The sequence below is a fragment of the Saccostrea echinata genome, unplaced genomic scaffold (assembly GCF_033153115.1).
Source record: "Saccostrea echinata isolate AGI-Se365-2 ecotype Australia unplaced genomic scaffold, CSIRO_AGI_Sech_v1 ptg000054l, whole genome shotgun sequence".
Lineage (NCBI taxonomy): Eukaryota > Metazoa > Mollusca > Bivalvia > Ostreida > Ostreidae > Saccostrea > Saccostrea echinata.
The window spans coordinates 67546055-67568559 of record NW_026889803.1 but is presented as its reverse complement, the minus strand read 5'-3'; the positions used below and the strand labels follow the sequence as shown (position 1 = coordinate 67568559).

Genomic DNA, 22505 nt, shown 5'->3' with positions numbered 1-22505 from the left:
CACCAAATGATTAACATAACGAATGAATATAAATATTTGGGTGTTGTGTTCAGATCTGATGGAAAAATGAAATTTGCAGCTGAACAACTATCAGAACGTGCTAGGAAAGCATATTATGCTATTAAATCAAATTTTCCTGCAAACATTAATTTTTCAGCTGAAATTATGTTAAAATTATACCAGTCAATGATAATACCAATTATTACATATGGATCTGAAGTATGGATAACTGACTTCAAATGTGATTTAATGTCTTCAGACCAATTTCCTTTTGAAAAAACACAACACTTAATATTTAAAGACATACTATAGTCTGTCCCACCAAGCTACTGTCACCACTTTTTGCAACATATCTCAAAATATATAAATACCTTGGCCTTCAACCTAGGTTCGAGAGATAGATCATTTTTTTTCCAATTTTCCTGCATTTATCCGAACCCTCGAGTTCAACCGGTGTATTGACACGGCGGCAAATTCAAAGTCTACGGGGATTTAACATGGTAAACTCGTCCATTAGCGTCAAGATCACGGGGCAGGAAACCAGTTTATCGAGGGAGTAGTCGTTCTTTCCAAATTAAAATTACAAAAAATCCTAAAAATTCAACGAAAGCAATTCAGTGTGTTTTGGTAAAAAATATAAGTATTGTTTTGCATTCAAATATATTTGACGAGTTTTCTCATAAACTGAGAGAAAATAATCCGAATTCAATGCAGTACAAGTTGTGGATAACGCACTGCTCTAGAAAGGGGATGTTGACATGATGTGTAATTTACAGCTTCCTTCGATGAAAACGTAAGTTTTTTTTTTTTTTTTACTTCTGAAAGTACACCCACAAAAGAAGTGTTTTCAAGTGCTAATGATTTGTCAAAATCAAGCATTATTCGGCGAAAGCGCCCAATGCATATCTGCACAGTAGGCCTAGTGGGGAAAAACGAAAACTTTCAGTAGATCTATAATGGTAATGACTTTTTTTGTAAGAAGCTTAAGATTTTTAATACTCTTTCAGTCACAGGGAACATATCTAAAACGCAACAGTTGGTCCACAGAATTCATTGAAAACAATCCTTTCACCTGATTAATAAAATGTCAAATTTCCCCCTTTTAGTTACAGAAAATTTTCGATTAAATATACATTAAGTTGAGGATAAAGTAAGCATGCTGCATTTTATCATAAAATAAATGAACTTAGATTAGCTCTCAGAATGCAAATTATTACGTTAATCCTAAACTTTCCAGGGGAGGGGGCATGCCCCAAATACTCCCATTTTGAAATATTCACACTTCCAGTACTAACTCTGCAGTTACATTTCATCCCTTCATGTGAAAGGCAGTGTGATTTTTTTTTTTTGGTTGTTCCTCGGTCCCCCCTCTTTTTCACTAACAATTTTTTGTGAAGTTGGAATTCATAATATGGTAATGCTGCAAGTTTCCCTGGTATACAACCCTTGAGATTTCTTTTTTTTTTTCTTTCACCAGTATTGTAAAAAAAAAATCTTTATTATTTTTTTTGGGGGGTGGGGGGGGGGGTGGTGGTATTTCTTTAAAGTTCATAATTTGAAATTCATTGACTTACATCTACCCCATAGTTAACCCATTTTGTTCAAACAATAAAGAAAGAGAGCATACAGGACAATCCCCTGCTGTGAGATATATTACAATTTTTCAAAGTTCAAGGAAGAGTTACATTTATAAAAAAAAAAGTTGTTAGTAATGTCAATGGCAAACTTAAATTTTCACTACCTCAGGATGCTTCCGTATCAATATTGCTAATCATGGCTTTGCTGTTCTTTAACAGAAGAATTTTAAAGACCCTCCCCCCCCCCCCCCATGTATTCCTATGTAAAACGCTCATCGCTCATTGTGGCCCAGGGTTAGAAACTCCCTAAAATTACAACTCGCAAATAATTGCGAGTACCAACAAAGTGAACTCGCAATTTTATAAGACTACTTGCAATTTTCATATAAAGTTAAATTTATATAAATTAAATACATGTAACTTAAAGCAATATGAGCTGCAACTTTGATCTCAGAAATATTTGTTGCAATGTTGTAATTAACTATTTCAATGACAGAAAAAAAGAACATTTATAAACTACTGTTGTTCATTTTTGTGAAGAAAGAACTATGTATAAGCTTTGATTGAAGTAAAATTACATTATTGTCGTCCTGTACAATATTGATGTCTTATATAATACTATACTTTCCATTGTACAAAAATCTTTCCATGAAAAAAATTAATAATTTATTTTAGATCATAAAAGATTAAATTACATACAGATTTATCATAACAGCACATTTTAACAGCAAAATAAAATTCTCAAAAATGCAGCTCATATTGCTTTAAGGAAAAAGTAACTACTGTACAATACACAAAATACAACTACAGTGTGACTTTTATTTAAATTACTGATTTAAATCAAAAGTATTGTGTTCTGTCATATTATATAATTTTGCTACAGTTTCAATGCAAAAAAAAAAAATCAACTCGCAAGTTTTTGTGAGTTACCTTATTTTCAACTCGCAATTTGGGAATTCTAACTCGTGTTTTGCAAGTTGTATATAGTGAATTTTGAACCCTGGTGGCCCCACCCTACCCATCCTAAAATTGAACAAATTTGAATCTACACTACCTGAGGATGCTTCTATAATAATGAAGCTTTTACATAATTTTCATCTTTTCTTGCCTAGCTAGTGGTTCTTGAGAAGATTTTTAAAGATGCCACTAAATTTTCATGAACTCTTCATTATCTTTCCTTGAAAGAAGGCATGGCACTTCCTGTGAACAAACTTAAATCCCCTTCACCCAAGGATGCTTTGTCACATTTGCAGGTTTGTTTTAAATTGGCCCAGCGGTTCTTGAGAAGAAGTCGAAAAAGTTTATAGATGGCAGACGCCGGACACCCTTTGATCAGAAAAGCTCACTTGAGCCTTTGGCTCTTTTTTTTCTTTCCACATACCTTCATAATTGAAAATAAAAAATACTAATCAATAAGTTATTCAATTAAATAAAAGAAGCAAATGTGTAAAAGATGATATTGACAATACAATTTTTGTGAAATATAACATCATGAACTTAAGAATTAAGAAATGTCTTTTCTCAGAGTGGGGGATTATCTTCGCCTTGTACGCATCCATTCTTTATGTCCAAAAGAAAAATTTAGCAAAACATTCATTTGTAAAATTAAAGTTATGTACAGTATTCTAGCATACATGTACTAAATAAAAGGCCAGAAAACTGATATGATGCATATTGTATACAGTGTATGAGCACATTGTAATAAAGAAGTAAAGTATACTTGATTATGCCTTTATATTTATTTACATAATTTTTTTTTTTTGAAGGTTAAAAAAATTGGAGTACATTGTTATGATGACCAGACTCGAAGGCATTCATGTAATTGGGTGAATCACAGAGTCTCAGGAATCTTCTGGACTAGTAAGTTATACATGTACATGTATATATAAAATATTAAAATGTCTTTACTCTGTCTGAATTGCATACTTCAGGCTGGAATCTGAAAATAAAAATTGTAGTTTCCATATGTATATAATTTATACTACATGTATCTTGGTACATGTAGAATTGAAATTCATTCTTTAATTTCACTTCAATTACTTAACCATAAATTTCATTCTCAAGAATTTTGATAACATTTAAGATGTGTTTTATTATCTATTTCAGACCAAAAGTGATGGCTGAAACAAATATTAACTGATAGTCTACTTAGTGATCTGGACACTGGATAAGGCAGAGACCATTTTCAACAGAACTGTTAAGAGTGTAAATAAAAAAAGAAAACAAGATACCCACTCTCCAACTCATTCATAGCTTCATTCTTGGCTTCATTGATTGTGTTGAATATGAGTCAAGACTTTTCTATTGTACCAACGCTGAAGGGACTTTCAAACCATAAACAACATCACCACAGAGCAGTTGACTTTCATTTCTTCTTCTGAATTTGTATGTTATACCCTTAATTATTACAGTGTGAATTTACTTTGCACAGAAGAAGATGTAAATTAGCATAACTTCAAAAAGTATTTACTTTGTCAGTTTCAGACACATAACTCAATTATTTGGTATTTTAAAAAAAAGTAATTGGCAGTATTTACTGTGGAATCATCATTGTTCTTGGGGGAGGATAGGTGGGTCAAACATATCCACTAATTTATATTCCCACAAATACTTATTTTTTCAACTTGTCAATTCATTGAATCTTTAACTTAATGTATTTTAAAGTTAACCTTATGAATTATGTCTGCACAAACCAGTTGAATTAAATGCCTGCCCACTAATAGCTGATTAATGCCCCCCCCCCCCCCCATAAAATGATTGCACAGTTTTTCAATTTTCAAAAACTATAGAAGGCCATATACATGTATCTGCAGGTACTTTGGGTGGTTTAATCATCTTTGCTTGTGCTGGTCTGTCTGATGTCTTCATCAGCTAGCTATTCTGTATCCTACAATTAAATTCTTGTTTCCAAATAAAACAGCTGTAAAATGCTTTGTATTATTTATGCTTATTTAATTTTGTCTACAGTTTTGAATTATTTTTTTTCTTAATGTTTGGAAAAAATAATATGAGAGGGATTCGACAAGAATTTATATTTCCTGCAAATATACATTTTTTTTTTTTTTAAAAATGTGTGTTATATATCAGGGACCTATATACTTTAATAGTTAGTAGAGATCCCTGGTTATATTTTAAAAGTTCATATTCATGCAAAATCTACAGACATAATAAAAAAAATATAAAATGTATTCCATGAGTACATGTTTGAGTGTGTCCTTGATCTTTGGTATTCTGGCATTTATTAATGGAAAGACTTGATATAAAATGTTTAAAATCTCAGGGCCCGGATTTACCTAATGCCGATACAGGAAGTTTTCGAAGGGCAAGGTCAAAATCCACTGGTGACGTAGTTTGATGCAGACTACAAGTCTTGTTTTGCACAAAGATTCAAAAAGTATTAACAAAGGTGGATATATGGTGTGATAAGTGTTATAAGTATATAAATCCAGGAAGTGCACTTACGGGACATGTATAGAAGTGACAAGATGTTTAATCGTGTTTACATTGAACTATATATATATATTGTGTTTGGGATTTACTCAGTGCAAGGTAAAGTTGTAGATTTTGTTTACATTTACACTCTATAGAACGTATTCGCTTACATGTTTTGGCAAAGCAGTCATGGCACTCTTCCTTGGTTGATATTTTGCAGCCTCGAATGTTTTAAACATTCAAACTTAGGAATCCTTGAGTATATGAATTCAAATGGGTCGCAGTGTTTAGCTCTTTTAAACTTCTTCTGTCAATTGATATGCAATGTATGCTTAAAACTCCGTATTTTTTCACTAATTTTAAAATACACGTGTATTAGGTGCTTGGTAAGTCTCGGGCGGTATGCTTTTCCGGACGTCCGTAAGTGCAGAGAATTTCCGAAAGTGTGTTACGTCATTACGTCAATGACGGTAAAGTACGGAAATCCACGAATAATGATGGATCCCCTTCCGAAGTGACGGCCATTTTGGCAATGTTAAATCCCCGTAGACTTTGAATTTGCCGCCGTGTCAATACACCGGTTGAACTCGAGGGTTCGGATAAATGCAGGAAAATTGGAAAAAAAATGATCTATCTCTCGAACCTAGGTTGAAGGCCAAGGTATTTATATATTTTGAGATATGTTGCAAAAAGTGGTGACAGTAGCTTGGTGGGACAGACTTTAGGGGTACATAGAAAGGCATCAAATCTTGCTTTTTTATGTGAATTGGGTCGTTTTCCTTTGTACTATTTATGTTATGAATATATGTTTAAATATTTTAAGAGACTTAAGGAAATGGAAAACAAACATGATTATAATAATTATTTAGTGATTTCTGCATTTAAAGAAGACAAAAAACTTGTATCTAGAATATCTTGGCAAAGAAAACTGTCTTCATTACTACAAAAATTAATTATCACTTCTTTGGATATTTCTCACACAACCTTGAAAAACAAATTACAAGAGCATTACCAAAACAAGATACATGAACAACTGAAAAATATAAGCAAATCAAACTCTGGAAAGTTAGCTTTTTATAGTAAAATTGTAATTCAAAATGAATACAAATTGCAAAGTTATTTAAAGCTGCCTTTAAAGAAAAGTTTTAGATCTGTATTAACAAAATTAAGGATCAGTGCCCATCCATTGTATATTGAAACGGGCAGATACTGTAAACCCCCTATTCCTAGAGAAAAACGTTTATGCTATTCATGTAAATTATTTATTGAAGATGAAAAACATTTTGTTCTATACTGTTCAAAGTATGACCAATTTAGATGCAATTATACTGATATATTTAATGTAAACACATATACTAGTGATAATCCCATTATCCTACAAATATTACAACTGCTAGAAGGATATGTTGTTTTTTGAAAAAGTGCTTTGACACCAGAAAAGAAAGTCAGCAATGAATACTTAGAAATATGTGAATATACTCTACATTATTTTGTTCAACTCACATTTGTCACTTTGTATATGTATGTATTATTTTTGTTAATTCGTTTTATGTCATGACTGTATGCCGACATGGTAATTGTCAATAAAGTGAATTGAATTGAAAATAAAATTTAGCGACAAGCACAGCAATTACAACTATTTCCGTACCAACTACTTATGTGTTTGATTTGAATTAGTTAAAAGTAGTAATATTTCTAAAAGATTCTGGTAAAGAGTTCCAGAGTTTTGCGGATTCATATCTAAAAGACTTCAAACCGTATGTTGTTGATCTTGTTTTTGGTAAAACAGCAGTTTTCGCATATCTAAAAGAATATGGCGTTTCTTTAATATGGATAAAATCGTGTAGGTAAGATGGGCTTTGTTTGTTTAAAATCTTAAAACATTCTGTTGCCATTGTTCTAATACGCCGGAGTTTGAGGCATGCCAATATATTGCGTTTCTTTTTTATACAAGTTCAGACTACCTAAATTAAAAAGATCTTTCTATTTGTTTTATTACTTTATATAAAAATAGGACTTTCCTGTAAATTTCAAATTTAAATCAATCACGTTTCAAAGATATTAGAAATTTAAAACAATAACCGATTTATTTACCGATTCAGATTTTAATTAACAGACACACGTCAGTTTAATTTTTTTTTTAATCAGTCGAACTATGGAAACACGAGGTTATTCAAGTTCAAAATCGGTGAAAAATTTAATTTCAACGTAAATAGCATATATCATGTTTAGCTACACCCAATCTCGTATTTTTATTTTTTAGCTCAGATACGCCATATATAGCTTTAACAATTATTCCGAAAGAAGATGGATAAAAAAATTAGCGTTCCTTTTGACTTAAGTATTTAGCCGCCTACTACGGCAGCAAAGAAGTTTTAAAGCGCCAACTTAAATTAATCTGAACCTGAATTAATTCCCAAGACTCTCCTTATTTTCCTTAATCGTATCCTCTGAAGTGACTTGGCCATCGAGCCACTGGGAATATCAAGGGAAAAACTGAGACACTCCTGCATCATGCCCTTCTGCTGCCCATGCAGATTCATGTTCTAACGCTATATTATGTATAATATAAGTACATGTACATGTATACGCTCCTGGGAAAAAAAATCATGCATAGAAAGGTAATAAAATTGAAACGTTACCATTTAAAATTAAGTGTTTACACACTGAAAAGAACCCCAATCTACCAACATCGATTTTATAGGCTGTTCCATGAGACACACATTTTATAATTTTGACTTTATTTCAAGAATACGAGGAGTGATTTTTTTTTTTACCTTTTCTCATTGACAAAAAACGCAAATTAGAACTGCATAAAGAAAAATGATAACAGTTGCTTTGTTTATTAATTCTAAAAATCTGAGCCAGGTAAAGAAAACTGTATCTTTTCCTAAAACTTTTCTACAGGGGTGAATTTAAATAAAAAAAGAACATAGTGCACACATCCGAGAAAATACTCATAATGATTCTTTATGATCTTTATTCCAATGCCTGCAGCACTTAGTTACTTAAATCAGAGATATTTATGTTTCTGCCTAAATTGTGCTTTTAGGTAAAATTTCTTTTCTTTGAAATTTATTTATTTATTTACTTTTTTGAATAAGTTCTGTTTTATTTTTCATATATACGGCATTAATTATCGATTGACTAAAGTGCACATAAAAGTAAAGTTTTTGCCATTGTATGTATGCATTTTTAAAATGTGAGTTGTTTTTTAAATGTTTTCACTGTTTTCTTGGAAATCTTGGATCCACGCCTTGGCTTATACATTCAATATGCCATGTTTTGTGAATATTGATCCCCGCGCGCTGACCATCGTTTTACGCAAAAGCCTAGATACAATGTTTATGTATATATATATAAGCCGTTAATGAAGACCCACCACCATCCAAGTGATCCTACCTCTATTACTCTTAATGAACCCTGGTGTAGTTTTACTTTATCACAGAATAAAAAGTGGACCATTTTGTTTAATAATAATAAGACAGACTTTGGTCAATTTTGTTTACATCTCTATATTTAGAAATCGTTTCATCGTCAGTTCCTTTGCCAGAACCACCAGCTTATCAATGGCAGATTACACTAGGACTTTACTTCCGGTGATTCAAACTTAATGTGTCATCTCCCGAGGGAGATGACAACAAGCCAAATCACTTCCCAATTCAATACTCATCTAAGTGCATAGTTTATGCTTTAAAACCATGTTATTGCATATCATTATAAACTTAAATCAATAAACAACCATTCTATGTTCATTAAATTTCATGTATTTGCCACTTGTCCTTCCTGTAGTCAATGAAAGTGAGACATGTCAATTTCCTACATGTACTATATTTAAAGTGGTTGACCTTCACCCTTTTATTGTGGACCGAATCCATGTACGCAAGCGGTAACGCAGCCCTGTTTTTCGCATCCGGTAGATTGTTTACATGTAATGATTTTCATTAGATTAAAACGTTATGCTTCACCAACATCTTTAATTTGTGGAGAAAAATTTTTAAATTACTTTCTTTTGTTTGACTAAACATATTTGTCTTTTGACAAAAGCTAATTTGGCATTCTTTTCTGTAACGTAGATTCAATTGAGGTGCTAAGAGCAGGGATTCGACTGACAGTACATGTGACCCCGTCCAAAAATCGTTTCTTTTATCAGTTATATTTGTTTACCGACGTGATTGAAAGCATGTGGAACAAAACTGTCCTAATGTATCATCGAAAGCACATGTTTATTTGCAAACTCCGTAAACTTCGTATATATTCTCATTCAAGAAGTCAACAACCCACGTAGAAAGAGAGACTCCATACCTACAATAAACATTAGAAAGTCAGTAAAAAAATACTACCTATATTGAAAACATCCTTTGAAAAAAATGAAACAATCAACAATTTTCGCCCGAGAAAAGACCTATCTAACCTGCCACAGCTGACTGGAAGCCAGCGTTGTAATCACAGGCCACTTCATTGATCTGGTAGTTCTGGCGGTCATCAGTGTACCTGTCATGTACATCCGGGCCTCCTACAAGGCCGCCATATAGCACGTGAGGATTTGGCCCCTTCCTGGTTAAATACGCCATTCCACAGGGAGCCGGCATTGTGGGACAAGAACTGTAAAACAAATCAGTGATTTTATAGTATTAATGTAATGTAATGTAATGCAATAGAAAATTCGTTATTGATCACAAGCTGCATCTCTAAATTTTACACATTGAAGTATTTTATATCAAAGCTTTAAATTACAAAATTCAATTCTAATACTCAGTAACAAATAATAAAGGGTGTGTTCTACTGACGCGCCCCGGTGGTGGGGATGAACTGGTGGGTTTACACCGAATCCACATACAAAGCTCCTCCCTGTGTCCCCAAGGACGTAATGGATTTGACCTTTCGCCCAGTCACGGTAAGTGGAGGAATGAAGACCGTCATCAGCCAATAATAGCGCAAGAAAGGCCATGTTGGCTAAAAATAGAGTCCATTCCTTATTTAGTCAAACACAGGTCAAAGTATCTAAATTGTTTTATAATTGTAAAGACCATTAAGTTCTAAAAAAGATATAACTGTAAGTATTTTGTACGAAGGGAATTAAATCTCAGAAGAAAATTATAAAATGGTGCAGAGATTCTAGAAATACACCTATCATGTACATGATCAAATATCTGTTTTCTCACAGGTATGTCTGAGTGACCCCCAAGGATTTCTGAAGGCCAGCCCTTTAGGACTGTACGGAACACTTCCGCCCGGCATCCACTCCCGGAAAGTAGACTCAATATCCTGTCTGTATTTATCTTTACCAGTTTCTTCATACAGCAAAACCTAGCAAAGCAACATTTAAATTCGGAGTATACCAGCTACTTGATAATTGGCAACAGCCAGTGCAAATAAAAAGTACTATTTTCATTTTAATTGCAAACAGGTCATTTCATTTGTAAGTGAAACCCTTAGAATTAATAAACAGTATCAGGGAAGTTAAAAATAAAAATAATCAAGCATTTCTTCTTACAGAGTGTAAAATATAACAATATCATAAACATGGTTGACCTGGCTCCCGACAGCTTTATCACCCCAAGACTGTCCCCAGGAGGGTCCCGCCACGTAGTATGTTTCCGCCTGTGTCAGGTATCCAGTGTCATTGGTGGCCTTGTAAAGCCAGGCCCCCGCCCAAGAGAGTTCATCATTATAGTTACCCGACCTAACAAAACAAAGAATTATTTTAAGGAATGAATTTAATAGTTACCCAATTTATACGGTATAAACTGGGTTGGGACAGTTTACGCTTTTATAATAATAAACCAAGAAGCGTAAAATAGCGTAAACTGTTCCAACCCACTTTATTCCGTATACATTGGGTAGACATTGGGTACACATTGAGTAGCTATTAAATTCATTCCTTATAATTTCATTTTCTTTCATTTAGTGTAAGAAAAAAGATTATTGACTTCAAATTGTAAAAAAATTTAAATGTAACATTAGGCGGATAGATCCGTTTTTGACGAAAGTCATTGTGACGTAGGCACCTCAATTTGTACAATATTAAGTATTCTTTTATCCAATCAAATACCGCGTTATAACCAGAATTAAATTATAAATAAATATATCGCAATGCACACTCAAAAGAAAAGAAAAGAAAAGAAAAAAAATGTAAAATGAAATGTACTTGTCAATATGCATGAACAGAACTACTGTTGATATGTTATAAAAGCTTGAAAATTATAATAATGCAAAACAATTTCAAAATAAAGACACTCTAAAAACATACCCGTAAAATGTTGCGACTTCCGGGATGCTTTCAGAGTATTTACCCTTGTATGTTATTGCAAAGTTGTTAATTTGTTTGGCATGCTGGAGAAGTTTATCAGCAAATACAGAATCTAACATGAATAGAAAGGATCTAATTTTAAAAATATGTTCACTATTTATGTTGACCAATGAATTATATTTTATAATTTATATATAATTAATCTCTTATATATTGGAAATAAAGGTAGAAAAATAAGAAAACAAAATCTGAAATGCATAGAAATTAGAAGTAATATGTGATTTAAAATTGGCAATTGGATATTGATTACTAATGTTTTCAATGAATATGTATGTATTCATTTCATAAAAATTGTGCACGTAGTAAAATAACATTTTTCTTTAAAAGCCAGATATCCCGCATCCATTGCTCTGCATATTTACGAAAACGGCACCTCTGGGTTTATTTTCATCGACTTTGAACAGTCATACTTTCTTATATAATATTTACAAAATATCGAATTAAGAATTAAACCTTTCTCTTTAAAAGCCAAGTATCCTGCGGCCATTGCAGCAGCGTATTCACCAGCAACGTCACTTCCGGGTTTATTTTCATCGACTTTGAACACGGTCTGTCTAGTTGTTATACTCTCTGGTCTATCCCATATAGAGTGAGACTTCCCATCGCCTACCTACAAATGTTGTTAACTTAACATATACGCAACGTACCTTACATGCTGATAATTTTTCAAGATATTCTTACTTTAAGATTATAGTGCCATCGGATGTTCGTAGACAAAAAATTAGCTTGCATTACCAGAAGTTTTGAAAAGATATCAACTGATGAAAATTCTTGTTTAATTCAAAGAAAAATATACAAAAATACTTAACATATATTCTAGATGTTTTTTTTTTTTTTTATTAAAACTTGTTTTAAAAGAAGTATACAACAACACATATAGACATTAAAATGTATCACGCGGTTCCTTTAAGTATTGGAACTCTTCAACTCCAGGGAAAAAGTCAATAAAGTTCAAACTATGTTGCGTATGTCCTTACTTAGAATACATAATTTCATAAATAAGTAATAAAATGGCCAATGACTTGGCGTCTACCTGAATTTTCTCTAAAGACGCCCTAGCCTGTGATCAATTTAAATATCTTACAAATTATCATGAATAACTCGGAATATCTCAGAAATAATATAAGCATCATCTTCCAAAGATATCTTTTATATATCATATCATATTCAAGCAGATGTTTCTTTTACCAGCGATTACCTGTATATATAGCTCATTTGGCCCGGTGTGGCATTTCAAAAACCACTCTAGCGGCCACCTGATGCATTCATACATTTTATCCAGTTGTCCACTGTGTTGGTACGCGTCTTTATACCTCAGAAGACCCCAGGTCAGCATTGTAGTTGTGGCTGCCATTGGAAAGCCAAATTTAATGTTGTCACCAGCTGAAATCAACATAAAATCTAAATGTTTGTTTCTTTAAGAACTTGAAGGCAATTAACGTTATAAAGGTAAGCACATTATCAAATGCTTTTTGTTTGATAATATTCCCATAGCTAACTTCAGCTGCAGTTCCCAGAAGTTTAACCTTACTGAGATTCACCATCGAAATAAAAGAATTTCCCATCACCTAGGACCATTTTTGTGTGCAGTAGTACTCACCATCATACCAGCCTCCTGTGAGATCCTCCCCGTTGTCCCCTCGGTCCAGTAGAGATGAATCCCCTCGCCACGTGATCCTGTTGTCGTCTGGTAATTTTCCTGACCGCTGAGCCTCGTAAAACATGATGGACTTCATCAAAACTTCATTGTAATTGTACTTTGTTCCATCATCTGCAAAAAACAGTCATTATTTAACCGAAGTTGATGTAAAGATCCTATTTCATTCATCAGTAATATGTAAATTATGGCGAAAAGATATTTATGCGATATATATTTTTTTTTTCAACGGTAAAACAAAAGAACATGTATCGAGGAGGTAAAAATTTGAAAGCAAAATATTTTATTGAGTTGTTTTAAGAAAAATAAACCGTGTCTAGACGGTATATTGAAGCAAATTGTACTCAGTTCCAAGTATCTTCAATGAAATATCTCTGATTCAAATGCAATCACCAATAGAAATAGTCGGTGGGTTCATTCCGTCATGAGCCAGATTAAGTAGTTCCGCTGTAGCCGTGGGGGTACTACGTCCGGAGTATCGGCCCTGGATTGTGATGTCAAGGGTTTGTCTGGCCTGCAGTATACCAGTGTTTGGTTTGTTCACAAGGTAGAATACTGTATTGTTGTCAGAGTGCTTTAATATGTCTCCCATCCATTCCTGATATAATAGAAAACAAGTGTTGTGTGATTCAGTTTTAATTATTTTGTGATCGGCAATATTCAAATGTGACCTTTGAGGGGTTAAAGAAAGGGGAATAAAATACCACTGCGAAGAAACTGGATTCGATACTTGATACTACGAAGTGCGACAAGAATTACTTGGAAGATAACATTTCTAAATGTGAAATTTCTTGCTGCAGTATGAATTAATGTAAAATCCTAAAATGGCATCAATTTTTAAAAAAAAAAATACTTGTAATTCCATTTCAATTTTGACCCAAGTAGTTGTTAGAGAGAAAGAGGAGAGAGAGAGATATTACCCCAAGTTATTAGCCCCATAAGAGCAAATAGTTCAATTCCATTTCACAAAACTTTATAAATTTGTGATATCAAATGCTCAGGAGACACAATATTTGAAAAAGCAATTTTCTTTCATGTATTATTTTCAGAAAACTCAAAGATGAAAATTTAAAATTTATACCCATGTCAACATAGTGCAACTTTTATCCATATTGATTAAAAATGTACATTTAACAAAAAGTATGATTAAATAGCTAAATCAAAGTGTTTTGAATAATTAATTATTTTCGGTTCCAAAGAGTGGGTATGATCCCAGGAGAAGGTAAATCAATTAATCCTAATCTGATAAGAAGAAGAAGACGACGACGAAGAAGAAATATATAAACATACTGAAAATCCTGTTACAGGTTCGGAGAAAGTGACGATACACTCCCACCCAGCTATGTCTTGCCCATGTGTATGAAAAATAAGGTGACCCTCAAATCGTCCATTTCCTAGGTCTTTGACTCTTGACATCTCAGTGTGAAGGGCATGACTTACTGTCCACACCAACAGTGACCAAACGACCCATCCAATCATCTTTCTCCTGGCTCTTTTGTATGTATTATATAATGATACCAGTAAATGAAATACTACAGAGCTAAAGTGTAGTTTTGACAGTCATCGATTCTCTTTGTGTATTATGGAAAAATAGTCAATTTTGTATGAATAGAAGTTACTTTACCAAACATTTATTACCTAAAACTTAAACTATTTTACTATGAAGTAAAACTTATCAACAATTGATAAGCGTACCCATAACTTACGTATTCAATAATGTATTCAAAATAAAATGTATTATAATTGCTTTAACGAAGAGTATTATTGTAGAATAATTTCAAACATTGTATTTTCCCATGTGTTATATCTAATTTTAATTTTTTTTAAATTAGAAAATAAATTTTCAGCGAAATGTTTGCTACGAAATGACTACAGTGTACAAAATATATTTGAAATAGTTTATTCCTTTCTAAAATTTAAAAAAAAAAAACAAGAGCAAAAGTTCAATTACATTTGACAGAAAAAAAGATGAATATCTTAAACAAGTTTTGATCAAGACGTTCTTCTAGAACACTTTGATTTTTCACCTACTATACAGAAAATCGATACAAGTGATTCAAATTATCCCGAATCAAAAATGTCTTTTGACAACTGATGACTGTTATCATTTTTTTAAGAAAGGACGATTTACCTTTTAATTTCCAACCAACAATTCTAGACTCCCTGAGATGCAGTGATATATATAGACACAGGGTCAATCAAACCATTTAACTTTCATATCAATAAACGGGAACGTTACACACAAGGTTCCTGATCTAAGGTTAATATTCATGTACAGAATTCTTATGAAATTTATCTCGTTCAAACGTTTGTCGGTGCCAACGCCTATTACCAAAACTATTCTACTGTAACTATTTTATTTAAAATAGAATAAATTCACGAAAACTGTGGTACTCTTTTGTACAGTGAATCGAAATAGTTTGGGGAAAATTTAGTTGGCAATTACTTAGATTACATTTATGATAGAATTGCTGACATGTCATATTTCACCAAACTCTGTCAATAAGCCCTCAGATATCGCGATACTGTCAATGGAAGATAGTGTTTTAATTTTTTTTCTTTAAAAATGATCAAAAAAGTCATAATGCTAGTTAGTATATATAAGAATGTATGCAAAATAAACAATTTTTAAAGCATTCTCTTTTCCTTCTGAACATTTGAAATTCATTTCAATACTGATACAAGAAAATTTATAGTAAGGTTCAACTTCTTAATTCTAATACAGACTGAATGAAGAATACATGAACGACTTCTTTCCTCTCAATTGTTCTGTGAAATACGTTGAAATATTGTTTTAAAAAAAAATGAGGCATTACAATGGTTTTCTAATGGTTCCCCACGCATTAAGCCAGGAGAAATCATGTAGATACTGTTAAAGACTAGTACGTGACGATTTCTACAGTGTTCAGCTTTTGACCGGTTTAAGTATAGAATTTATGGGATAGATTATACTTGTTATAATCTTTTTTACATTGTTTTATATTCATAGAATAACATAGAATTTCCTAAATGCTGAATTTAAAAGAGGTTGTTAAAATTTATGTAACATCACCTTAGCTTTCAGTAGCCTGCCTCGGTTAAATAAATAATCGTACTCAGAGTATGGTCTTGAGTATCGAATAAGTTGGGAGACATAAGCACCATATGCAGATGATAGCGGAATATTACTACATAGATGAGGAAAGTTGATGGAAAAGCTGAAGTCATCTCAGTTTAGTTGTTATTTGGCCCTTATCGTCAATAGTCAGTTAAACATCCAATATTAAACAGATTTGACAGACTCTTTGGTGTCCTATTTCGAGTTCACAGGTATATTGTATGATTCATTAAGGCTTTTTTTGCACGTGAGCAAAACATCACAAATTACAGCGATTATCTCATGATTGTCTCCGAGATTGCAAGACACTGTATAGCAACACGACAGCCAGGGAACATACACACTACATCAGTCCAGGTTTAAAATTAATATAAAGAAATCTTTGACATTTGGTGCAAAGAGCTTGAAATCACTTCTCCCTGCATTTTTCTTTGATGCATTCTTGGCACTATAAATTCGAGGACGTTTTCTTTTAGGAGATTAAGGAATATGTAGTGGGTTACTGATCAAAAGAAGAACCGGGATCTCAGTGCAGAAGACAAGGACATGAAATGAATGACCAAATTTCCTGGAATTCAGTACGGCCTCATACTTTAGTCGTTTATAACCACATGTGACAACGTAGTCTGTGAAGTTTATTACATTTATACACACCTATATCCCAGTTTTGATATTTGTGAATACTGTAGAAATACTTAAATTCAAAGCCTCGTGCAATATTGACGCATGTTTTACTTTAAGTGTCACACATTGTAATTGTTTTATCGAGATCCTTCAGCAATCTGTAAAAACCTTAACTCCTTGTGACAAATACAGCAAGAGGAGCTCTCTGATTACTGTTCCTAAGGTTTTTTTAGAATAACTATTATCAATGTAAGACATTTATTTACATACATTTATACATATTTTCACGAAGAACTCAACAACCCGCGGAGGAAAAGAGATTCCAAACCTAGAATAAACAGTGTACATATAAGTAAGTAGTCTTTAAATGTTATTTAGAATTTATCAAAGGAATGAATGACAAACGAACGACTTATTCTTAGAATTATAAATCCCACAAGAAGAACGATTTATCTAACCTGCCACAGCTGACTGGAAGCCAGCGTTGTAATCACAAGCCACTTCATTGCTCTGGAAGTTTTGACGACTGTCAGTGTAACCGTCGTTGCCATCCGGACCACCGACCAGCGCACCATACAGCACGTGGGGGTTTGGCGCCTTTTTGGTCTGGTCCGCCCATCCACAGGGGGCTGGCATCGATGGACAAGAACTGATCAATTAGAAGAAATGAAGAATTTTTAAACGATTACGATTAGAAATGGTCAAGAACTTAAAGGTGTATAGTGATTTGTGTCAAAACTGTTAAACATTGGATGAGAATTAGTTCAACAGTAAAGATGTGTGAAGAACTTATTTTAGTGGATACACCAGTATTAGCTAAATTTGAAGAGTTTGTATCAGAGTTAAATCAGAATGAAGAAAAGAAATAGAAAATATTAACAACTTAGCATTATCAATGTTCAACAGAGAAGTGGTGATTATTTTACATACGCGCCCCGGTGATGGGGTTGGACAGGCGGGTGTACACCGAAGCCACATACGAAGCTTCTTCCTGCATCCCCTAGTGCGTAGTGAATCTGACTCTTGGCCCAGTTACGGTAGCTTGAGGTATGGAGACCGTCGTCAGCCGCCACAAGGGCAATGAAAGCCATGTTTGCTATAAAGTATATTTCTTACCATAAAATGTCTGGGATGTGACATTCTTATTGGTGATGTGTATATTGGTCACAAAAGTCGTGCTTTATGAAAAGTAAGTTGAAAACATTAGCTGGGAGAGATTATGTTCATTTTAAGACTTTTTTTAAAAAAAAATTTCATTATAGGGAATAGTACCCAATATGTTTTCATATTGGAATATATACTTATATGAATATATTAGAATCTTGACAAAGCTTTTCACTTGTAAGAAAATGTTAATAGGTGATGTTGAGTAAGTGGCGATTTCACAGCAGCAAGCAGTAATGATCTGATTGTTGCATTCTCACATGCGTATCTGAGTGATCCCCACTGATTCCTGAAGGCCAGTCCCTTAGGACTGTATGGTATACTTCCTCCTGGCATCCAGTCATTAAAGGTCGACTCTATCTCCTGTTTATACTTATCTTTACCAGTTTCTTCATACAACAAAACCTGAAAATGGGTAAAAACATTATTCTAATGGACATTTACAAATATCTTCCCATTAAATTAAAATATGCTTTCAATTGAATTATGACGATGTTAAAATCGTTCTTCAATAAGAAACATATGTAAAGAATAATAAGATGATTATATTTAAATTGATAACTTTGATAAAATACTGACCTGACAGCCGGCAGTTTTGTCGTCCCACGACTGTCCCCAGGAGGGTCCGGACACGTAGTACTTCTCCGCCTGAGCCAGGTATTTACTGTCATTAGTGGCCTTATAAAGCCACACCCCCGCCCAGGAGAGTTCATCGTTATAGTCATTTGATCTTAATAAAGAAAAATCACTCGTGTTTGCCTTTTCATTAATAAATATATACTGCATCTAAACTAGTTGTTTAATTCTATAAATACCTAACGTTATATATTACACTTACATGTACTGCAAAGCTTAACAAGATGTATCTTGAACGTTGCTTATCGAGAAAGAGATGCAACACATTTCTGAAAATGGAATTCTGAAATAGCCACCTGTAGAACTCTGCTGCAGCCGTGACACTGTCTGAGTATTTCCCCTTGTAAGCGACAGCAAAATTATTGATTTGTTTGGCATGTTGCAGCAGTTTGGCAGCAAATGTCGGATCTGCAGAAAATACACAAACTGATTTTCAACGTGTTCTCCGTATTGCTCATTTTAGACTACGATTCTGGACTATTTTTTGACATATAATTTATCTTAGGTATCAAAGCAAAATTGATTTAAAAATTAAAAATGACATTATCCTTTTTGTAAAAAAAAAAATTCAATCGACAAGAAGCTTGTTCTTTCCAACCAAAAATAAAAAGGGAAATATTAAGCTTAAAGCACTGAAAATACAAGTCCTACTATTCAACTGATTAATCAGTTGATATCTGAAATGCTGAAACTCATTATAGCGTTATATTTAAAAAAGGAATTGTTCGTTATACACAAGAATGTAACTTGTTGCGTTTGTCACTGGGGGTTGGGGGGTTCGATTCCTCGATATTTTGCTTTAATTGCAAAGTTCTCAATAGCTCTGATACTGTTTCATAATTTCTTTACAATTTTGAATAGATTTTAACCTTTGTCTTTAAAAGCCAAATATCCAGCTGCCATTGCAGCTGCATATTCTCCAGCAACGTCACTTCCGGGTTTATTTTCGTCGACTTTGAAGACAGGTTGCCTAGTTGTTATACTTTCTGGTCTGTCCCATGTAGAGTGTGATTTTCCTTCTCCGACCTGGTAAGAGGAAATTTCAAATAAAATATTTAATACTCAAAATAAGCACACGCGTTCTAAGAATTCAATATCACCCCATCATCAGCAACCAAAAGAAAAATAATGGGAATCTACAAAATAACTTAAATTCAATAAATTACTCGAAGCTATTACAGAAAATTCTAAGCACATACTTTATTTTTTCCTCCTTTATACACTAGGTGAACGAGGTTCGTGATGATTGATTGATTGATTGATTGGATGTGTTTTACGTCTCATTCGAGACTTTTCACTCATATATAGAGTCATCATATACCGGTGAAGGGCTTTAAATTTAGACCTATACTCGGCAATCAGAGCCATTGAGCAGTGAGGGTTCTTTAGTATGCCAATGTCTACTGTGGCATTGGTTTTTCATACAACCGAGGGACCTCGGTTTTTAAGGTCTCATCCAAAAGTCCCGCACCCTGAAGGCTTGGAACAGTCATTACCTATGTTTACGTCATAGGTTTGACCCGATCACGAAGCGAATGTCTTAGCACTAGGCTGCCGTGACCGATAGGTTCATAAAGAAAGTTTCGATCAAGCCATTTCTCATAAAAAAATTCGGCAATGTCGTCAAAACTTCACAAAAATTGGCAATAGTACATTTATGATCCTATTTTTTTTTTCAGAAGCACTGTATGTGAATATATAAGTAAACTATCGCTACCGGTGAGTACCTGTACATATAACTCGTTGGTTCCGGTGTGACATTTCAGTAACCACTCAAGTGGCCACCTGATGCACTCATACATTTTGTCCAGTTGACCACTGTGTTGGTACGCGTCTTTATACCTTAGAAGACCCCAGGTCAGCATCGTAGTTGTTGCTGCCATTGGGAAGCCAAATTTAATGTTGTCACCAGCTGGAAAAGACAACCTCACACTGGTGACATGACTATTTTTACAACTAAAGGCTTGGTTTTCTTCTATTCCATTTATATAACTTGTTTCCAGATTTAGATTTTAAAAAGAAACTACCTCGACATTTGACATTTGCATTTACATCTGTCAATCATCCGTTTTTAGATTTATTCTTTGAATAATGTCCCTAATAAAAACGGATAATATTTCCCCAGCATTGCTACCAAGGAACCAGTAAGATGTATAAATATATCGTTTTCAATCAGTGTCCAGTATTTTGAGTTACAAACACTTGGTCCATTATCACTAGCAGATTAACCTGATTTTTTCCACCTTAACTACCATATAATATATCATAGTACGTTTTCACCAGTACTCACCATCATACCAGCCTCCTGTGAGATCCTCCCCGTTGTCCCCTTGGTCCAGTAGAGATGAATCCCCTCGCCACGTGATCCTGTTGTCGTCTGGTAACTTTCCTGATCGTTGAGCCTCGTAAAACATGATGGACTTCATCAAAACTTCATTGTAATTGTACTTTGTTCCATCATCTGCCAACAGCAATCTCAGAGGTCAATTCATGAAGAGGGAGAAATGTCTAATGACCCAGAATAATACAAAGCATTTTTTTTATTTGAAAAAGGAAGTGAATACCATCATTTCTAGTTATAACGTTTGCATGCTACATTTATTTGACAGTATATTGAAAATAGTCTGATTTGATCATAAAAGAGTTGTCCAAAAATGGAAAATGAAAAAGATGGTAATACATCTATGAACTCAATTGAAAAAGGGTTAAAACTATCGAAAGCCTCGTTCCTTAATTTATCACTGAAAAGTTAAAATGCTGATGAGAGCTATCATGATATGGTTTACAGCGCGTAAGTAACACAACATTTGAGAACTCTAAAAAGAAACCTTTTACAGGAAAATAAAAAGTTTCGTTACCCACTGAGACAGTTGGCGGCTTGAGGCCGTCATGGGCGAGATTAACGAGCTCAGCTGTAGCTGTGGGGGCTTTACTTCCGGTATAACTCCCCTGGACAGTGATATCCAGGGTTTGTCCGTCTCTCTGTATGCCTGTGTGAGGTTTATTCACCAAAACATACACAGTATTGTCTTTAGAGTGCTTAATGATGTCTCCCATCCATTCCTTAAAAAACGCATCAAAAAACATTCCCTGAAACGCTTGTCCAGAAACATGCAGCTTTTTTTTAGATAAGGAATGAAACAAAGAACACACATTTCTTAAACAACTAAGCGACATATTAAATATTTTATTATTGGTACATGCCGATATTCCAGTAACTGGTTCAGAGAAGGTGATTATACATTCCCATCCTCCGATGTCTTCACCGTGAATGGGGAACGTAAAGTGACCCTCAAATCGCCCATTTCCCCAGTCATTAACCCCCGACATGTCTGTATGTAGAGCATTACTGCTAGTCCATAACAAGACCAAGAGGCAAAGAGTCCCGCCAAACATTGTCGCCCCACTCCTAAACAAGTAAGAAATAATAAAGCATTCAAATATCTATAAGGATTACACTTTTTTCAATATAAGTAGAACTCGTAAATATACTTACCTTGTCATTCGTCATTTACAAAATTATTTTGTTAAAAAACATTCTGATTGTACACACAAGTACTCTGAAGTCGGTATTAAAAAGATGCTTGAGTTTCTGATTGACAATATCTATGTGGTGTTTGTAGACCATGTCTTCCAACAATCCGTTGGAATTTCCATGGGTAACAATTGCACCCTATCATTAGCAGACCTATTTTTGTATTCATATGATGTAGAATTTGTTCAAAATCTTATACCGGTACGTGAAAAGAAGAAAACACTTGCTGTGGCCTTCAACTCGACATTTATATATTTCGACGACGTAATAGCAATGGTTATTTTCATTCTTATGTCGATACGATATATCCCGGTGAGCTTGAGATAAAAGATACCACAGAGTCTAACACATCTTTTTCATATTTGGATATTTTACTTGAAAAAGACGTTAATGGTAATCTAACAACCAAGCTTTATGATAAACGTGATGACTTTACCTTTTCAATCGTCAACTTCCCTTACTTATGCAGC

At 33.8% G+C, this 22505-nt stretch overlaps 1 protein-coding gene and 1 long non-coding RNA gene across 4 annotated transcripts in view; one reads left to right on the top strand and one right to left on the bottom strand.

Moving 5' to 3' along the window:
- The first annotated feature begins 459 nt into the window (after positions 1-459).
- On the top strand, positions 460-3744 carry LOC133172713 (uncharacterized). Of its 2 annotated transcripts, none has more exons than XR_009718958.1 (3): positions 460-793; positions 3344-3437; positions 3684-3744. It is a non-coding gene; the product is annotated as an uncharacterized LOC133172713 (long non-coding RNA). The 2 variants fall into 2 exon arrangements; XR_009718959.1 differs by lacking the exon at positions 460-793 and adding an exon at positions 2766-2830.
- A 5674-nt stretch (positions 3745-9418) lies between these two features.
- The window catches only part of LOC133206204 (endoglucanase E-4-like), a 28599-nt gene continuing 15512 nt past the window's right edge, over positions 9419-22505 (bottom strand). Inside the window, exons 1-9 of one of the 2 annotated variants that reach the window (XM_061342145.1) lie at positions 21359-21558; positions 20791-20961; positions 20228-20412; positions 19370-19526; positions 18797-18908; positions 18444-18594; positions 18125-18269; positions 9800-9965; positions 9419-9614 (exon numbers count right to left, since the gene is read on the bottom strand). In XM_061342145.1, the coding sequence (XP_061198129.1) occupies positions 9419-9614; positions 9800-9965; positions 18125-18269; positions 18444-18594; positions 18797-18908; positions 19370-19526; positions 20228-20412; positions 20791-20961; positions 21359-21557 (1482 nt within the window). In that variant the 5' untranslated portion in view covers position 21558. Of the gene's footprint in view, positions 9615-9799; positions 9966-17153; positions 17350-17630; positions 17797-18124; positions 18270-18443; positions 18595-18796; positions 18909-19369; positions 19527-20227; positions 20413-20790; positions 20962-21358; positions 21559-22505 lie in introns of those variants that run through there. The other variant, XM_061342146.1, reaches the window with a different exon arrangement.